At 54.0% G+C, this 17537-nt stretch overlaps 5 protein-coding genes across 5 annotated transcripts; 3 read left to right on the forward strand and 2 right to left on the reverse strand.

The window, feature by feature from the left end:
* Window positions 1-1090: 1090 nt before the first annotated feature.
* On the reverse strand, window positions 1091-2473 carry J4E78_006465 (uncharacterized protein; the record flags this gene model as incomplete). The annotated part of the gene is made up of 2 exons (XM_049367077.1): window positions 1091-1459; window positions 1514-2473. The coding sequence occupies 2 exons, from the start codon at window positions 2471-2473 to the stop codon at window positions 1091-1093; spliced, it is 1329 nt and encodes a 442-aa protein (XP_049220824.1).
* A 632-nt stretch (window positions 2474-3105) lies between these two features.
* Window positions 3106-4347, forward strand: J4E78_006466 (uncharacterized protein; the record flags this gene model as incomplete). The annotated part of the gene is made up of 1 exon (XM_049367078.1): window positions 3106-4347. One exon carries the CDS (start codon window positions 3106-3108, stop codon window positions 4345-4347), a length of 1242 nt encoding a protein of 413 aa, XP_049220825.1.
* A 381-nt stretch (window positions 4348-4728) lies between these two features.
* On the forward strand, window positions 4729-8770 carry J4E78_006467 (uncharacterized protein; the record flags this gene model as incomplete). The annotated part of the gene is made up of 3 exons (XM_049367079.1): window positions 4729-5677; window positions 5730-5966; window positions 6021-8770. The coding sequence occupies 3 exons, from the start codon at window positions 4729-4731 to the stop codon at window positions 8768-8770; spliced, it is 3936 nt and encodes a 1311-aa protein (XP_049220826.1).
* A 47-nt stretch (window positions 8771-8817) lies between these two features.
* J4E78_006468 (uncharacterized protein) lies at window positions 8818-9577 on the reverse strand (the record flags this gene model as incomplete). Its single annotated transcript, XM_049367080.1, has 2 exons — window positions 8818-9370; window positions 9429-9577. 2 exons carry the CDS (start codon window positions 9575-9577, stop codon window positions 8818-8820), a joined length of 702 nt encoding a protein of 233 aa, XP_049220827.1.
* A 1434-nt stretch (window positions 9578-11011) lies between these two features.
* Window positions 11012-16977, forward strand: NPS6 (NRPS; the record flags this gene model as incomplete). Its single annotated transcript, XM_049367081.1, has 2 exons — window positions 11012-11506; window positions 11554-16977. The coding sequence occupies 2 exons, from the start codon at window positions 11012-11014 to the stop codon at window positions 16975-16977; spliced, it is 5919 nt and encodes a 1972-aa protein (XP_049220828.1).
* Between the last annotated feature and the right edge of the window lie 560 nt (window positions 16978-17537).

Raw genomic sequence — 17537 nt, forward strand, 5'->3', positions numbered from 1 at the left:
GGGCAGAATTTTCCTTACTCACAAGCAGGCAAAGATCGTCGCTCGCAAGTCGCATCGCCCCCGTGAGTGTAGTTCGTTCTCATTGCATGTTGGGACCGATGACAGCAAGCGGCGAAGCCACCATTGTCGGGGTAGTAGACCGACAAGGGTCGGGCGCTCGATCTTGATCTGATAAGATTAAACGGACCACCTATGTACAGCAGCTGCGACATCGGTGGGCCCCTTCCTCGTAAAAGACGCATTGATGCAGAGCAAATTTTTATCAGATCAAAAAGAAATTTTTATCAGATGGAAAGTACGAGTAAGGCGTCCGGCATGGGATGGGGCGCTGCATCAATGTGGAGAGTGGGAAGGATGCTCTAGCGCCTTGTATCCGGCTGGGCAATAACCTCCAGCGGATCAGATAATTTACTGGCCTGCCCCATCAGGCGCCCAAGTGTCATGCCGGTGCATCTGATAATTTTTCATCCACAAATCCACCATCGGCGTAGCGATCTACCAGTTCGAGATTGTAACCCGCGGGGGCCTGTCCTGTCATGTCGCTGCAGTACCGTTACGTGTTGCATCCACACCACATCTCCACATAGTAGTGACCGTCATGCGAGCGCGTGCAAAATGCGGTCGAAGACATCCATGCCTATGCCGCCGTCCACTCGCGGTGCGCACTGGCTTGAGCGCCATGCACCGACGGATCAGATAAAAACATTGCGGCTAATTATCAGATCCGCATGCTGCAGCGAGGAGACCGGGGTGCAGACCGACGTTCATTGGATGGAGCGCAGGTGCGGTCATGTCATATGTGACGTGCGTGCCATGGGTTAGCGTGGGATATACGAATAGCCGGGAGAATTGTAGTGTTTGTAATTTTGCTTGTGAATGCGTATGCGGAAGCTGTCTAATGCATAACACAAATGTTGCAGCCGTCTCCAGGCGAAACCCGGGTTGCGGTATTTGGGGGCGGAAGCTAGTTCCGACGTGATCGGAAAGGGAAATGGCTCACGCATTGAGTTGGAAGATGGACATGTGATATTTACATTAATGGAAGTTGGTATAGCTACATGGTATCGAGAAAGGAGCGCATAATGCGAAATCACAGTTTCGCTCTCGCGCCTGCATCCAGGCTTGGGCGAACCTTTTTCTCGCCGTCCCAAGTGAATGGACTCAGCGTGAAGAACTTCTCCCGGTTGACCATCATCAGCGCACTGCGCTTGTGAGGAAGGTCCATAAGCTTCTCAACGTGGAAACCATGGGCAAAGTCATATGCTAGCACCGTGCTACTCGTTGCTGCTGGTTCGCCGACCAGGTTCCAGGTGCGCGGCTCATCGAGGAACATGTAGTGCATTAGACCGGACCACCACGCTGAGACACGATACGGTCCTCTGAACCGGACGTCTCCGACGAGTGAGTGCCTTCCGCGGTCATAGGGCGAGGATTGGTAGTGGGCGCCCATGTGATCCTCCTGTGACATGTATTAGTTCAATGCTACAATGGATCGAACGAGATCTTGACTTACCATCGCCCAATAAACCTCAAAGTACGCGAATAGTATGTCGTCGAAGGCAGCGAACATGGTGAGGACGTGGGGGTCCTCATGCAGCTTTCGGAGGTATTCACGGTGCTGATCCAGGGTACCGGTTTCGTTCCATCCCGCAGCGACACGTGGGTCGTTTTGCCACTTGTTGAAAAGGCGGAGATGCTCGTCATTGGTGTAGTCGAGAGCCACCATCGTGAAGTGCTCCTTCAGATGTGGTACCCATCGGCTATAGATGATCGAGCCCGGCTCGGGTTTTGGCTCACGAACTGGATGCTGCGTGTGTCGGGGGAGAGCGGGGAACTGTGTTGATGGCGCATTTTGAAACGGAAAAGGAGGATATCGCCTATCGATCGGCTTCCCTGCGGCGTCGAGGTGTGGTGCCCAGACTGGACGAGCACCGAATGGAGATGCCGCGCCCTGCCAGAATGTTCCTCGGAAGAGGAGATGGCCATCATGAGGCGCCGATGCGTTGGAAGCCTTGGGATGCGAATGGAAGAGACCAGTGGCGTATAGCTCTTGGGCTAGTGCTTGAGAGTCCTTCCCTGACAATAGCACGCGGAAGTTCTCAACTAGGGGATGCAGCGAGACCAACGCGTAGGCGATGAGCCAGAGCTGCGGGACAGATGGACGATCTTGGGTCCACGTAACTGTCACATATGGAGATCTTCGAGTGCGTGCCCAAGAACTGTTATCTCCCATCGGCGGTACAGCATCTTGGCTCAAAGTCGCAACGTCGCTGAACGTCACAGTCTCGTTATGTAGAGTTGCGGGTGGAGCGATCCCTTTGCCGGCATCGCTCTGTGACGAGAGCTGAACTTGATAGCTGGCAGATTGGCCTTTAGGTGCCACGTTCGCGACAGTATATGCCGTAAGGTATGGGTGAGGAAGCTTGAGAACGAGCGGTTCCTGCGCGGTATCCGGCTTAGCTTGCTGCGCCATGGCGATGAACAATGACTGATAATGAAGAAGAAGAGACTGAAAATACAGTTGAGCATGCGACAGCAATGGACGAGAAGCTATAACCCGAATGCTTGAAGTCTCTCAAGATGCTCAGGAATACGATGCGTGAATGTTTAACCGAGGTCGTTCCCAATATCCGGTATAGCTTAGGCCACTGCATTACGCAGGCTTAGGTGGATTTGTTACCCATTCTCCGGCAAGAAAAACAGGTCACAGGGTTGTAGTCAAGAGGTGGCGTGAGGAAAGCTCCGATTTGGTGGCTGATCCACCCCATGTGGGCCGCAGTCTAGCTTCCACAAACCCATGCAGGTCGGCGTCAGTGGACGAAAATGCATCGCGCATTTGGTACCGGCGACGCTAACCATTGGTGACATCGTTGTTTCGAGCGTGGGCATCGATATACCTGATGATGGCCAGTGCGCAGGGTCTGCAAATTGTGCTTGAGCTGTGCAATCGTGTTATGTCGCTGTAGTACTATATCTCTTAGCGTTGAAACACCTTCTTGCTGTACAAATCAAGAAAGCGACAATCGATACTTGCTCCAAATTGACCAAACTTCCAAAATGACTTCGACTGAGAGAAGAGCAAGCGACGCAGCGACTGCTGCACCCATGGCGGATTCATCGCCATACTACGACGTTGTCTGTGTCGGCTTTGGCGCAGCTCAACTCGCCACAGCCATCGCGAATCGCGAATCTAAGACGCCGTCCAAAATGCTTTTCGTCGAGCAGAAGAAATCCTTCTCATGGGGATCGACCTCCAACATTTCCAGAACGCGAATGGAGAGCCCCTTCATGTACGACCTGGCGACCCTGCGCAACCCAAGGACTGCTTTCAGCTATGTCAACTATCTGCTCGCTCGTAAGCGTCTCATCGAATTCTCAAACTCGGATCGTCTCAACCCTTTACGAGAAGAGTTTGAAGACTACATGAGGTGGTCCGCCGAGCACTTCAAAGACGAAGTTCGCTATGGCAGCGAAGTCGTTGGTGTAGCGCCCGAAGTTGAGGCAGATGCTGTGCAAAGCTGGAAGGTGGCCGTCAAGGACAGCGCAGGCAAGACATACGTGGTGCGGGCGAGGAGTCTTGTCGCACCCTCCCCATCAAGAGCGAGCAGTCCGGCTGCGCAGCCATTACCGACTGTTGACTTCCTATCCGGGCAGCGGATTATCTCCATGGACGAGTACCCCAGTAGGCGCAACGAACTGCGAGGCGCCAATGAGCCACGACTCAACGTGTCTCTTGTTGGCTCAGGCGAAAAGACTGCCGAGGTGCTGGACGATCTCCTGACGTGCTCGCGTCTGGGAAACATTACCGTCGTGACAGAGGACGAATCGCTGGCCCCTTTGACGGTTCTCGACGACACGAAGCCGTCGCAACCCCAACTTTGCTCGATCTGGGCCAAACCGACTAGCGCGCAGCCAGCCTCCGTCACGGAAGCATCAGAGCTCGTCCAGACGATTTACATGCGCGCGTACGAGAAGCTAATCCAGTCCAAGGGCGAGTTCAGACTGCGCGTCATCATTGGGAAGGACGCTGCTGCCGCGTGCTCACATTCCGACTTCATCATCAGGGATACTGCAGCAAGTCCGCTGTTGAACACAGCATTGTTCCACGGCATTGATTCGCTCATCCTGGGCTGCCGGCCAAAGGGAGAGAGCCTGGAGGAAGTGCAGTTCAAGCGTGGCGCCGTCGCGGAGGGCTGCCGGCTGTGGCTGGTGTCCTCAAAGTCAGAGGGCGGACGTGCATTGGCCAAGGACATTGCCTTGATGGCTGGCGAGATCGTGCGCAAGGCAGCGACAGGGTCATCTGAAGTACGGGATGGCGCCGGACTACAGGTCCAGGCTAGGATATAGAGCGGGATGATGGTGCGCAGCTGTGGGTTCTGGGTTCCAAGGTTTAGGCGCTAGATGATGCAGAATTTTATCTAATCTGATGCAACTTGAGCACAGACCCAATGCAAGTGACTCGGTGACACGTCCTGAAGCCTCCACACACGAACCACACCGGCCCACACTACTTTCCACCACGCATCCTCCTTCACGTGACGCTATGCCTCTTCACGCTCTGCTAGCAGTTGACCCTGCTGCTGCACCATGTCGATCTTGGCCATCGCCTCCTGGCGCGGCCATAGCGCCCGGGGGGTGAACCTCATGCAGGCGTCTTCGCGCAGCTTCACCACTGCATACGGCGCGAGATACTCCTTCTTGAGCTCCTAACCACGTCTCGTAGGCTCAATGCCGTTCAGTAAGCCCTCTGGGGCCTCTATTAAGTGTTTCTTTGGTTTCCTACACCTCCTCTTCTACGCAGACCCGACATGGCTCGACAAGATACTGGTCTTCGTTGGCGCAATAGCTGCCATTGCAGCAGGCGTGCCATTTCCACTCATCGGAATCGTCTTCGGTCAATTGGTCGATGAGATCAATGTTGCGACATGCAACAACCGCGAAGGTAGCTCTAACGGGTCTGAAGAAGCCAACATCACGCCCAAGATCCTGCTGCTCGTCTACATTGCTTGTGGCACTTTCACTTGCATCTACACGCACCTTGTATGCTGGAACTTGGCATCACAGCGCCTAGCTCAACGCATCCGAGACCGTTACCTCCGAAACCTGCTGCGACAGGATATGGCCTTCTTTGACAACCTACAGGCCGGAGAAGTGTCATCTCGACTCAACGGCGACATCCAGTCGATCGAGAGTGGTACTGGCGAAAAGGTTGGCGTGGCACTGACTTGCCTCTCCTTTTGCGTCACGGCCTACATCGTTGGCTTCATCAAGAATGCCGAGATCGCTGGCATGCTCGTCTCTTTAATCCCTGCATTCTTGCTCATGGCTGTGGTTGGCGGTCACTTTTTTGGCAAATATGCTGCCAAGGTCGGCGATTGCTTTGGGTCCGCTAGCGCCATCGCGTCTGAAGCTCTCAGTCATGTAGGCCTCGTACATGCGCTGGGTGCAAATGCCAGGCTCGAAGCAAAGTTCGAGGGCCATTTGAGCGATGCTCGTGAGGCAGGTGTTAAGAAGGCCACGACCGCTGCGGTCCAGGCTGGTCTGCTCTACTTCATCGCCTTCTCGGCCAGCGCCTTAGGTTACTGGCAGGGTAGTCGCAGGATCGCAGACTCTCTCGAGGGCAAAGGCAGTGCGACTATCGGAGAGATCTACACCGTCACGTTCATTCTGCTCGATGGTCAGTACCTTACCGATCGTTTGAGTCTCCCGATGCTAACTTCCGATACTAGGTGCCATCGTTCTCAGTCAGATCGCGCCGATGTTGCCATTGTTCGGCGGAGCGATATCAGCTTTCGAACGCTTGCGCAAAGACATCGAGACTCAACCCACCATCGACAACACCTCGTCGTCCGCGGAGAAGCCTACTCATGTTGATGGGACTGTTGAGTTCCGCAACGTCGCGTTCACGTATAGTTCGAGGCCTGATCATCCCGTGCTGAACGGTATCTCCTTGACATGCGAAGCTGGTACGTCACTTACATGGAACGAAATGGAATACATATGCTGACCAACATACTCAGGTAAACTGACTGCTATCGTGGGTCTTTCCGGAAGCGGCAAGTCCACAGTCGCTAGTCTTATCAGCCGATTCTATGATCCCGAATCTGGCGATGTACTTCTGGACGGCCGCAATGTCAAAGACATCAACATCAAGTCTCTCCGAGGTTTCATCAGTCTCGTCCAGCAAGAACCATCACTTCTTGATCGCTCCATCTTGGAGAACATTGCTCTCGGTCTCGTCAACAGCCCGCCTCATGCCCATCTCGAGAAAACGCTGCTGAGCGGAATCCTCGCTCAAGTTGCGGAAGACGTCAGGGGCGGCCAACATCTTGCTCAAGTCGCCGAGAAAGCTGGTCCTGAAGTTGTAGAGATCGTTCAACTTGTGAAAGATGCTGCGGACCTCGCCGATGTTGCTATCTTTATCGATCGCCTGGAGTTCGGGTTCGCGACCTCGGTTGGCTCGAGTGGCAGTCTCGTCAGTGGTGGACAGAAGCAGCGTATTGCTCTCGCCCGAGCTCTGGTCCGCGACCCTCGTATTCTGATTCTCGACGAAGCCACCGCTGCTCTAGATTCAGCTAGTGAGCAGCGCATCCAAGCTGCTATTGAACGGGCTTCCCGCGGCCGGACAGTGATCTCGATCGCTCATCGATTGTCCACTATCCGAGCTGCAGCGAAGATCATCGTCATGAAGAAGGGTGACATCATCGAACAAGGAACCCACGATCAACTCATGGACTTGGAAGGGTCATACGCAGACATGGTTCACCTCCAAAGCGTCAAATCTGACGACGGTGCGACCAGCTCAAGAACCAGTCTGGACTCCCGCGATGCCGATTCTATCACCAATGAGAAGTTGGCGCTAAGTGCGCAGGAGCCCGATGCTGTACCAGCGAACGACGCCAATGCTGCGGAAGCTGTCGAGCACACTAAGGGTGTCGTCATTGCGGGCTCTATCAGGAAGACAATGCTTCCTTTGACGCGACCGTACCTACTTCTCGTAATGCTGGCTTTCTTGGCAGCACTGGTAGTAGGTGGCCAGTACTGCGGATCGGGTCTCCTGTTCGGTAACATCATGGGCACCATGTCTCCATGCAACACGCCCGAGTATGTTCGTTCTAGAGGTGAACTCCTCTCTGGGATGTGGTTCATGCTTGCCTGTGTCGCCTTCCTGGCCAATTTCACCAGTTGGGCGTCATTTGGTCTCTTGTCGGAACGATTGATCTACAAGGTCCGCAACCTATCTCTACACACGCTACTCCAACAGCCGCTACAATGGCACGAGTCTGAATCAAGAAGCCCGACTGTGCTCCTCGAATTTATCACCAAGGATGGCCAATCGTTAGTGGGCTTCAGCGGCTCCATCATTGGCACACTCTTCTCCGTCGTTGTCAACTTCATAGCCGCCATCATCCTCTCCCACATCCTCGCATGGAGAATCGCAATCGTCTGCCTCGTCGTCGTACCACTTCTCTTGGGCGCCGGTTTCATGCAGTTGCGTGCTATTGGCAAATTCGCCGCAAAGCACGCCGGAGCTTTCAGCTCTTCTATCGGTGTCACCATCGAAGCTGTCTCTAACATTAAGACTGTACATGCACTTTCTATCGAAGAGGAGATTATTTCAACTTACCGGCGATCGCTGAAGGCGCCACGCAAGGAGATGGTGAAGCAGAGCTTCAAGACCAACGTCTGGCTGGCCGTCGCCAACTCTTGTGGTACATTCATTTACGCTTTCGCCTACTGGTGGGGCACTAAGAACATCATCGAAGGCAGGTACACCCAAACTGAGTTCTTCGTCATCCTCATCGCCATGCTTGTCTCCGCACAGCTTTGGGGCCAGCTGTTCACGCTTGCACCTGAGATCTCCAAGGCCAAGAGTGCCATGTCGCGCATTTGCGGACTGATCGAATTGGGCAAGGATACACCTGATGCGGATCGCCGCAGTGACCCCAGTCTCTCGGAAAAGAACCAGGACGATATCGAGGCACTGGCTCAATCGCCAATTCCAGCTACCACGCAAGGTGGTGCTAGGGTAGTCTTCCGAGACGTGGGCTTTTCGTATCCAGCACGTCCTGGTGTGCCGGTTTTGACATCTCTTTCCTTGACCATCCAGCCCGGCCAATTCTGCGCTTTAGTCGGACCGTCTGGTGCAGGTAAAAGCACTGTTCTGGCCCTTCTCGAACGATTCTACTCTCCCTCTTCTGGAAGCATCTCCATCAATGGCCTCGATATATCTCGGCATCACGGCGCGTCATTCCGCGATGACATTGCCTATGTACCCCAAGAGAACATTCTCTTCCAAGGAAGCATTAAGTTCAACATTGGACTAGGAGCAAGACCTGGGCACACACCATCCGACGAAGAGATTCAAGAAGCCTGCAAGTTGGCGAACATACACGACACCATCATCGATCTTCCTCAAGGCTACGACACCGAGTGTGGCTCCAAGGGCAACCAGCTATCTGGCGGTCAGCGTCAACGTTTGTCTATTGCTCGAGCTCTTGTGCGTAAGCCCAAGTTGCTGCTGTTGGACGAGAGTACGAGCGCATTGGATGCGGAGAGTGAGAAGGCCCTGGAGCAAGGCCTCGAACGGGCCGTCAAGGGCCACGGTGTGACTGTCATCGCGATCGCGCATCGACTGAGGACGATTGCTAGAGCTGATGTGATCTTCTTGGTTGAGGCAGGTAAAGTAGTGGACCAAGGACGCCACGAAGAATTGGTTCAGCGCAGTGAGAGCTACCGAGTCAATGCTCTTCACCAGATGCTTGGATAGATTTGTTCGTAATATGTATCTTTATATCACTTTCCACCATGGCAGTTTCACGCCAGCTCCACAGACTTTGGTAGTCTCTTTTCTGCGCCTTCCGGCAGCCAGACGTACAATGGAAGCTCTTGGTCCTCCCTCGCGCCGTTGGTCTTCTCCGGAGTAATGTCTTCCGACTTGTGCACCAGCGTCTCTTTCAATCTTCTGCTTCCCATCTTTTCGTAAAGCTTGACGCCCTGCTTGGAGCTCTCTATGTACATGGGCAACCCAGTCTGCCGGCAAATGTCCATCTCGTACTTGAACAGCAACTCGCCTATGCCCCTCCGTTGGTAGTCTGGGTGCACGGCCATGACGTGGCAGTAAACGTATCTCTCATTAAGCCACAGCTTCTCTCTCGCGTCCCAAAGCGGCTTCACAAGTGCCTCGGCCCGTTCACGTTCCTTGCCCTTCAGCCATCCAATCTCGCCTCTCTTCCAATCACTAGGCGCGATGTACACGTCGAAAAGCGCCATGCCAACGATCTTGTTAGTCTCGGTGTCAACACACTTCAGGGTGTATTGCGTTGCACTGGTCTTCCAGTACTCCGAGACATGGCCGGTGTGAGCCTGTCTTCTCCTAGTCAGTCCACACGTCCGACAGTCAACGCGATACAATGACCGGCACTTACCGAAACTCGGAAGTTGAATCTGTCAAATCTTTCTCGGTAGCCGAAGGAAACAGCGCGCGCGTGATCGGGCTGTCCTTGAAGGCCGCAAAGTGCACATCGTACACCGCGCTAATGTCTGGCACCAGAGCGGGGAGGACTACGAAGCCCATATTGAACGATTCGTCAACTTAGTATAGTGTCGTTTGGATGATCGAGCAGCGGGGAAGGATCTAGACCGCCTGTCAGTCAAGATGTAAACTTAGAAACAAAAGGTTTTGGTAACGTTTGACAGCTGCAGCGACTGTTCGACCCAAAGACATGAACTTGGTAGCATTATCGCCCATTAACCACGCGGATTCAACGATCCACTCTCGATGCCCAGCCTTGCGGTTCAGAGATCGTCAGTCACGCATACAACATACTTTGATACCAAGCAGTTGGAGGACGGGCACCATAGCTGTGCCAATTCCTCGGCTGTCGCTGAAGCACCACCACATGCTTTGCAACGCTAAATTACAGGGCGCAAAACTAGAATGCGAGACCCACATTACGACACGAAAAACCCTCACGCCACCGACAACAACCAGACCTTCTCCATTGAGGCGTACCGGCCGTTCTGCCTGTGCCTCCCCCTCGCATGTGCCGATTAAAGTTATCTGATCCGTCCTTAGCGAAACTTCCCGGCCACGGCGAGGGATGTGCCGTCGTACAACCGGATGACGCCTAGAGCGCCAAATCCGAGAAATACCATGGCGATGCGCATATCCACCTCTTGCCGCGATCAGCGCGGACAAGAGAATTTGCCGTGTCGTTCACGCGTGGGATGGCCGTATCCCGTATGTACAGCGTGCATGCTGCAGGCCGGCCCTTCTCATTGAACCAGCAACATCCCTAACGAATGATGCACGACACTTAAAGCCGGTGGACGCTGTCGATCGATGCAAGCAACGGGCATTGCTGCTGTAATTGGACGCGAGTAGTTCTCCGAACATCGGCCGTTATCAGATGAAAAAAGATCTGCAGCGCCAAAGACGTAACCCTGCATGACTCCTACTCCATCGGGCAATTCCGCGCTTGCATTCGATACCACATCATCAAATTTATCAGATGAAGCCTCATGACGCCGCCTTTCACGCTAGAATTATCTGATCCGCTAAGTGTGGGGATGGGTGTGCAGGGGCGGAGAGGCTTTTCTTTACGGCTAAATCGTGGTACTGCGCCTGATCCCACATTGGTGACATCGCCTCCGTGTTTACGTTAGGCGATGCGCAATACAGCCTGCATCGAGAAAGACACAATGGCGCGATATAGTGGACCCTGTTTCTGCGTCGTAAGAGAAAACTATGACGCCGACGGCTGTCCGACCGAGGATGATGGGTCACTTGAAGCGGTCTGGTGTGCTCGTGCCGGAGATTCATCCTGGCGCGATGTGTGGAGAGTTTAGTTTGTGAGAGAGACGGAAGATCGTGGGTGAACTTGGTGGACTCGCGGCTTTGCACTGCTTGGCTATTGCTACAGAAGTATCCGGGGTCTTCATCGGACTCGGAAACATACACGTCTTCCTCTGCTCCACATCTTCTCCAAAAATATATACCGACCTCGCCATGAAGAGACCACATAGCAGTTTGAGCGGCGACAAGATGCATCTTCGCAACGGCGAGCATGTGTCAAACTTCAGTGGTGCTCCTGAGGAGCATGTTGCGAAGAAGGTGCAAAGCAATGGCGCCTCGAAGACGCACAAGCAGGCCGCAACCCAGAATGGCGACCATGACGTTCTGCATACGAACGGCCACAGCTCGAAAGCCAACGAGATTCGGGCACTAATAGCCAGCGACCTCACCTCGGATGCCGTTGTGGATACTGTTCTGACTGCATGGTCGGTTCTCATACACCGATACCAGCGAGATGTCTTCCATCAGTTCACTTGGGGCGCGGTCGATGGTCGTGATCGGGCTTCGCAAACCATCAACACATCCGATATCAACTTTGCCAGCCACCAAACAGCCGAGAGTTTGAAGTCACAGATCAGCAATGCGCGATCAAAGGACTACGATGCGCACAATGCTACTCTTTTCCTCAACGATGGATCATTACATGAGGTATTAACCAGCCCAAGGATTTCTCTAACACAACTGACATGAGCCAGTGGACTTTTGAAGTATCATTCAGGAGGGAGGGGGGCTCTCTCCATGCCACTTCAAGATGGCAGACAACGACCATGTCTCGCCACCAAGCCGTTTCGCAACTTCATTTCTTTGCTTCGATTCTTGATACCCTATTCAGCAACCCTGATCACAACCTCTCTTCCTTCATGCCTGTTACCGAAGAAGAACTCGATGAGCTCTGGAGTTGGAACTATCCCTTACAGCCAGAGTTGAGGTTCTGCATGCATGAGAAGGTTTCCGAGCAGGCTGCGCTCAATCCGGAGAAGATCGCCATCGAGGCCTGGGACGGCACCTTGACATATCGTCAAGTCGAAGATTATTCTACCGATTTGGCGCAGACTCTACAACTGCTGGACGACTCGCCGCGTCAGATCATTCCGGTACTTTTCGAGAAGTCGCGATGGACTTCGGTTGCAGTGTTGGCTGTCATGAAGGCCGGCGCATGCTTCGCGCTCCTTGACCCAGCACAACCAGAAGGTCGTCTACGAGCAGTAGTGCAGCAAGTCAGTGCAAAGCTCTTCATCTCATCGAAAGCTCAATCTACACTAGCTGCGCGTGTCGCCCCATCGGCGACTATCATCCCCATCTCCGCGTCCAAGTTCGACAAGGTGTACTCGCCAGCTGCTGCGCAGCAACCCAAGACCACTCTCGCACCAGTATCGCCTGACCAGCCGTTGTACATCCAATTTACTAGTGGAAGTACGGGTCTTCCGAAGGGATGCATCATTACGCACAGTCAGTACACGTCTGGTGCGATACCGCGCGCTGACGCTGTGGGCTATCGATCGCATTCTCGCGTGCTGGATTTCGCGAGTTATGCCTTCGACGTGTGTATTGACTCGATGCTCTGCACTCTCGCGCACGGTGCTACGCTCTGCACACCTTCCGATGAGCGTCGCATGAACGATATGAGCGGTGCCATGCGAGACATGCGCGTGACATTCGCTGGCATGACTCCTTCGGTCGCTCGAACGCTGGATGTAGACATCCTTGACCACTTGGATTCCATCGCGCTAGGTGGCGAAGGTGTATCGACTAGCGATGCGATGTCGTGGGGTCAAAGGACCAGGGTCGTCAATGCCTATGGACCATCTGAAGCCACTGTTGGTGCGACTATCAACGACAACGTGGCCGCCAAGCCCTACATCACTATGGGCAAGCGCAAGGGATGTGCAATCTGGCTCACCGAGCCCGAGGATCACAACAAGCTCGTGCCTGTGGGTGCGGTCGGCGAACTGCTCATCGAAGGCCCCATCGTCGGCGACGGGTATCTCAACAACCCGTCAAAGACCAAGGAAGTGTTCATCGAAGATCCAGAGTTCTTGCTCAAAGGTAGCAAGTGCTACCCGGGTCGACATGGACGCATATACAAGACCGGTGATCTAGTACGTTTCGACCCTGATGGCAACGGTGAGCCCATCTTCGTCGGACGACAAGATCAGCAAGTCAAGCTTCGAGGCCAGCGCATTGAGCTAGCCGAGATTGAGTTCAACATGCAGAAGCATCTCCCTGCAGACACTCAGCTCGCTGTTGAAGTCATCAAGCCCAGTGGAGGTGGTGAGCAGACGCTCGTCGCTTTCCTCGTCGAGCAGAAGAAGAACGGCATGCGACATCTCGATGGTAATGTGTTTGGAAGCTTCACCACCAAGTTCCAGTCAGCTCTCAAAGCTATGACCAAGCAACTCGCCATCGATCTTCCCGGCTACATGGTGCCAAGCGCCTACATCCCGCTCTGGAAGATGCCACTACTAGTATCGTGCAAGACAGACCGGAAGCGACTTCGCGAGATCGGTACCTCCGTCACACGCCAAGATCTCAGGCGTTTCAATTCAGTTATCTCTGAGAAGCAAGAGCCTACTACTGAGACGGAGCTCAAGCTTCGTTCATTGTGGGCAAAGCTTCTGGGAGGAGAAGCGGACTTCAGTGCCAACGACAACTTCTTCAGTATGGGCGGAGACTCGCTTCGAGCGATGAGGCTGGTTCCTCTTGCGAGAGAAGCTGGATTGTTGCTGCACGTTCCGGACATCATGCTGAATCCTACGCTGTCGGCCATGGCAGCCAAGGCAACACCGTTGTCGGAAGAAGCAACGAACGACGTACCTGCTTTCTCCCTGATTGGGAAGGATTGGGAAGCGAAGTCGGCACAAGAAGAAACTGCCAAGCTCTGTGGTGTCGAGGTTGACGAAGTCGAGGACGTTCTTCCTTGCACGCCGCTTCAAGAAGGTCTGATGGCCCTCTCGGCCAAGTTCCAGGATGCGTATGTCGCTCAGCGAGTTGCGACTCTTCCATCAGCGACAGCTGAGCGCTTGAAGAAAGCCTTCGATGTCGCAGTTCAGGGCTCGCCCATCTTGCGCACAAGGATCGTTAACGTCTCTGGTCGCGGCCTGTTCCAGGTCGTCCTCAAGGACGGCAAGCTACTGCGCGACCATGGCTCTGATCCAGCAGAGTATCTTCGCCGCGACCGCGAAGAAGCCATGGATCTAGGAACTGCACTGTTCCGCTACGGTCTGGCTCAAGAAGCTGGTAGCGACAAGACTCACTTTGTCATCACGATGCATCACGCTGTTTACGATGGATGGTCGATGCCTCTCGTGTTTGATCGCATCAATCGCGCTTTCAACGGCCTTACAACCGAAAGACCTGTATCTTTCAAGCACTTCATCAAGCATCTCACTAGCCTTGATCCAGCGGTAGCTCGAGACTACTGGAAAGAGCGATTGAACGGCGTCAATCCGCATCAATTTCCTCCTCTACCGCAGAAGGGATATGTCACCCAGGCCGACTCATTGCTCGAGCACTATGTTACCGTCCCAACATCAGCGCACAACAAGCTCACTCTGGCAACAATCATTCGTGGCGCCTGGGCACTGACATCATCTTTGTACATGGGTCATCCCGATGTCGTGTTCGGAGAGACTTTGACTGGTCGTTCCGCGCCCGTACACGCGATTGTGGAGATCGAAGGCCCCATGATCACAACCGTTCCCATTCGCGTCCGACTGAATCTCGACCGACCAATCGCGGAGTACCTACAGGCCGTCCACGCGCAGACCGTGCAGCAAATCCCGCACGAGCACTTGGGATTGCAGAACATCCGTCGACTAAGTAAGGACGCGCGTGTAGCATGCGATCTGCGCACGGGTCTTGTTCTGCATCCCAGGGAGGACGATGACGGCGCTCCTGTCGATATGGAGACTGCCCCTGCCAACACATTCCTTCCCGCTGATGATGCAGAAGCTGCACGTGAAGCACTCAAGTTCAACACATACGCACTCATGCTCGTGTGCACATTGGACGAGAACGGCTTCTTGGTCATGGCCAGCTTCGATTCGAAGTGCATCAGCAAAGACGCGATGGAGAGGGTACTTGTCGTGTTCAATCGCATCATCACGGCTTTCTTGGGTAACCCGGAGAGCAAGCTGGGCGATGTCGCTGTTCTCGATCCCGCTGAAGCACGTGATGCGGAGGCGATGAGGCCGCGAGATGTCATGAGCGACAGTGGTGTAGGCACCTCGCCAATCGACAGCCCGACCCAAGATGCCAAGTCAAAGGCGTCGTCGCCAAACGAGCAGAAGCTGTGCAGTATTCTCAGTCGCATCCTCGGTATGCCAGAGACGGAGATTAAGCCTAGTGACAGCTTCTTTGAACTGGGTGGTGACTCCATCGGTGCAATGCGCCTCGTGTCCGATGCCCGCGCACAAGGCTTGAACCTGACGGTGGCCCAAGTCTTCCAGAGCCAGTCTTTATCCGAGTTGGCGGCTTCGACCGGCAACAAGAAGGAGGAGAAGCTGCTGGATATCCTAAGCCGCATTCTTGGCATGCCCAAGAGCGAGATCAATGGCAGCGACAGCTTCTTCGAGCTAGGAGGCGACTCTATTGGAGCCATGCGTCTCGTCTCTGACGCACGCGCTCAGGGTCTCAACATCACTGTCGCGCAAGTCTTCCAAAGCCAATCTCTTTCCGAGCTTGCTTCGTCCGCGGAGGAAGCAAATGCATCGCAGACTAACGTCAACATCGATGCGCCTTTCGCTGCGCTCGGTAAGGAAGCGTCGCTATACAGTGCCGACCGCATCGGTGCATACCTGCAAGACCAGACATGGCAAATTGCGGATATCTACCCTGCAAGACCGCTCCAACAACTCGCTGTCGAGGGTACCGTCGACTTGCCACGCTACTCACTTCGTTACGAACTCATCAAGTTCGTCACACCAGTCGATCATCAGAAGCTCGAGCAAGCTTGCCAAGAGCTCGTAGCACGCAACGAAGTCCTGCGCACTGTCTTCGTAAAAGACGAAAGCAAGGTACTCGGCGTGGTGCTGTCATCTCTGCGAGTTCCCTACACTGAGATCGCAGTGCCAGACAACGAAGACATTAACACAGTCGCCCAAGCCTTCACGAAGCAAGACATCCAAGCACCCAAGCCGCATGGCTCGTCATTCGTGTCCTTCACCCTCCTCACCAGCGCAAAGACCGGCGCTTCAACCCTCGTCTTCCGCATCTCCCACGCCCAATACGACGAGATCTGTCTTCCCATCCTGTACGAGCAGCTCTCCGCGCTATACGCAGGCACCGACGTACCAGAGACGATACCATTCAGCAAGCACGTCAACCACGTGGTTCTAGACAACATGCCAAAAGCCATCCCTTACTGGCAGAAGCTCCTCTCTGGCTCCCAGATGTCTGTCATGAAGCCCGACATTCCGCTTACACATCGCGGTCCTGCCGATGTTTACATGGAGTTCGATATCTCTGCCCGCCCGGCAAACATCACTATCGGGTCGCTGCCGACGGCTGCATGGGCGCTCGTTCTGTCACAGCGTCTTGGTCTCAAAGACGTCGTCTTTGGTGAGGTCGTCTCGGGAAGAAACATCGGTGCGGCGAACGCTGATCGCATCTTTGGACCGACATGGCAGTACATCCCCTTCCGCGTGCCATTCAAATCCAGTTGGACGTACCTCGACCTGCTGAACTTCGTGCAGCACCAGCACATTACCTCCGCGGCCTACGAGTCCATGGGCTTCACGGAGATTGTGGAGAATTGCACGGATTGGGACGCCAAGAAGGTCAACTGGTTCGATACAGTTGTTCACCAGGCACCTGCTTGGGTCGAAGAACTGCCGTTTGGTAATGGCGTTGAGGCGAAGTTCGAGACGCTGTATCCGCATGGCGAGCCGTTGAGGGAGTGGAAGTGTCAGGCCTTTGTCAAGGATGGAGGAAAGAAGTTGGGTATTGAGATTGTTACTTTTGAGGAGTGGAAGGACGTTGCTAGGGGGGTGTTGAAGGAGGTTGGTGAGGCGCTGGAGTGCTTGATGAAGGGTAAGGCGGGAGAGAAGATCTTCGATGGCGGAGATGCAGTTGTTGAGGAGGGCAAACAGAGCTTGGAGGATTTTGAGGGCGTGATGTAAGTCGCATCTCGGTGTTTGGGTAGGCGATAGTGTGATGGTACCCTTTTCCCATTTACTTCCTTGGAACTTTAATATCTCTTGCTGGGTCGTGATTATGTACGTGACTTGGCTCGATATCGCTCGTTCTTCCTTTGGTTTGCGTACCACGCCTCATCAGTTTCGTAATACCGTTGAGCATCATCCGCCGAGTACAATCACCCTGCACTTTCTTTTACCCAGGGTCGATACAGATATATGTCGTGGCTCAAAGTTCCTTGACTAGTCACCATGCGGATATGAGTTCCTAGTGATGCGATGGTATTCGTCCGCGTAGCGTTACGCACGTGCTTGTCATCGAGTCCAAGTGTGACCAAGTTCATCTCGAATAGCGTCTTCGTGCTACAAGAGTCGGTTTCGAGATAGAGTAGACGGACATGAGAGACTGTGATAGTTACCGGACGTTGTTGACATTTGACCTATGCCTCCTCTCGTTAGGTCAAACCGGCTGGTATCGTACATATACCACGGATGTGTCGTTTGAGAGTTCAATCGACACATCTACCAGTTACTCTCCATTAGTA

Source organism: Alternaria triticimaculans (assembly GCF_023758025.1).
Source record: "Alternaria triticimaculans strain BMP 0046 chromosome Unknown scaffold_9, whole genome shotgun sequence".
Classification (NCBI taxonomy): Eukaryota; Fungi; Ascomycota; class Dothideomycetes; order Pleosporales; family Pleosporaceae; genus Alternaria; species Alternaria triticimaculans.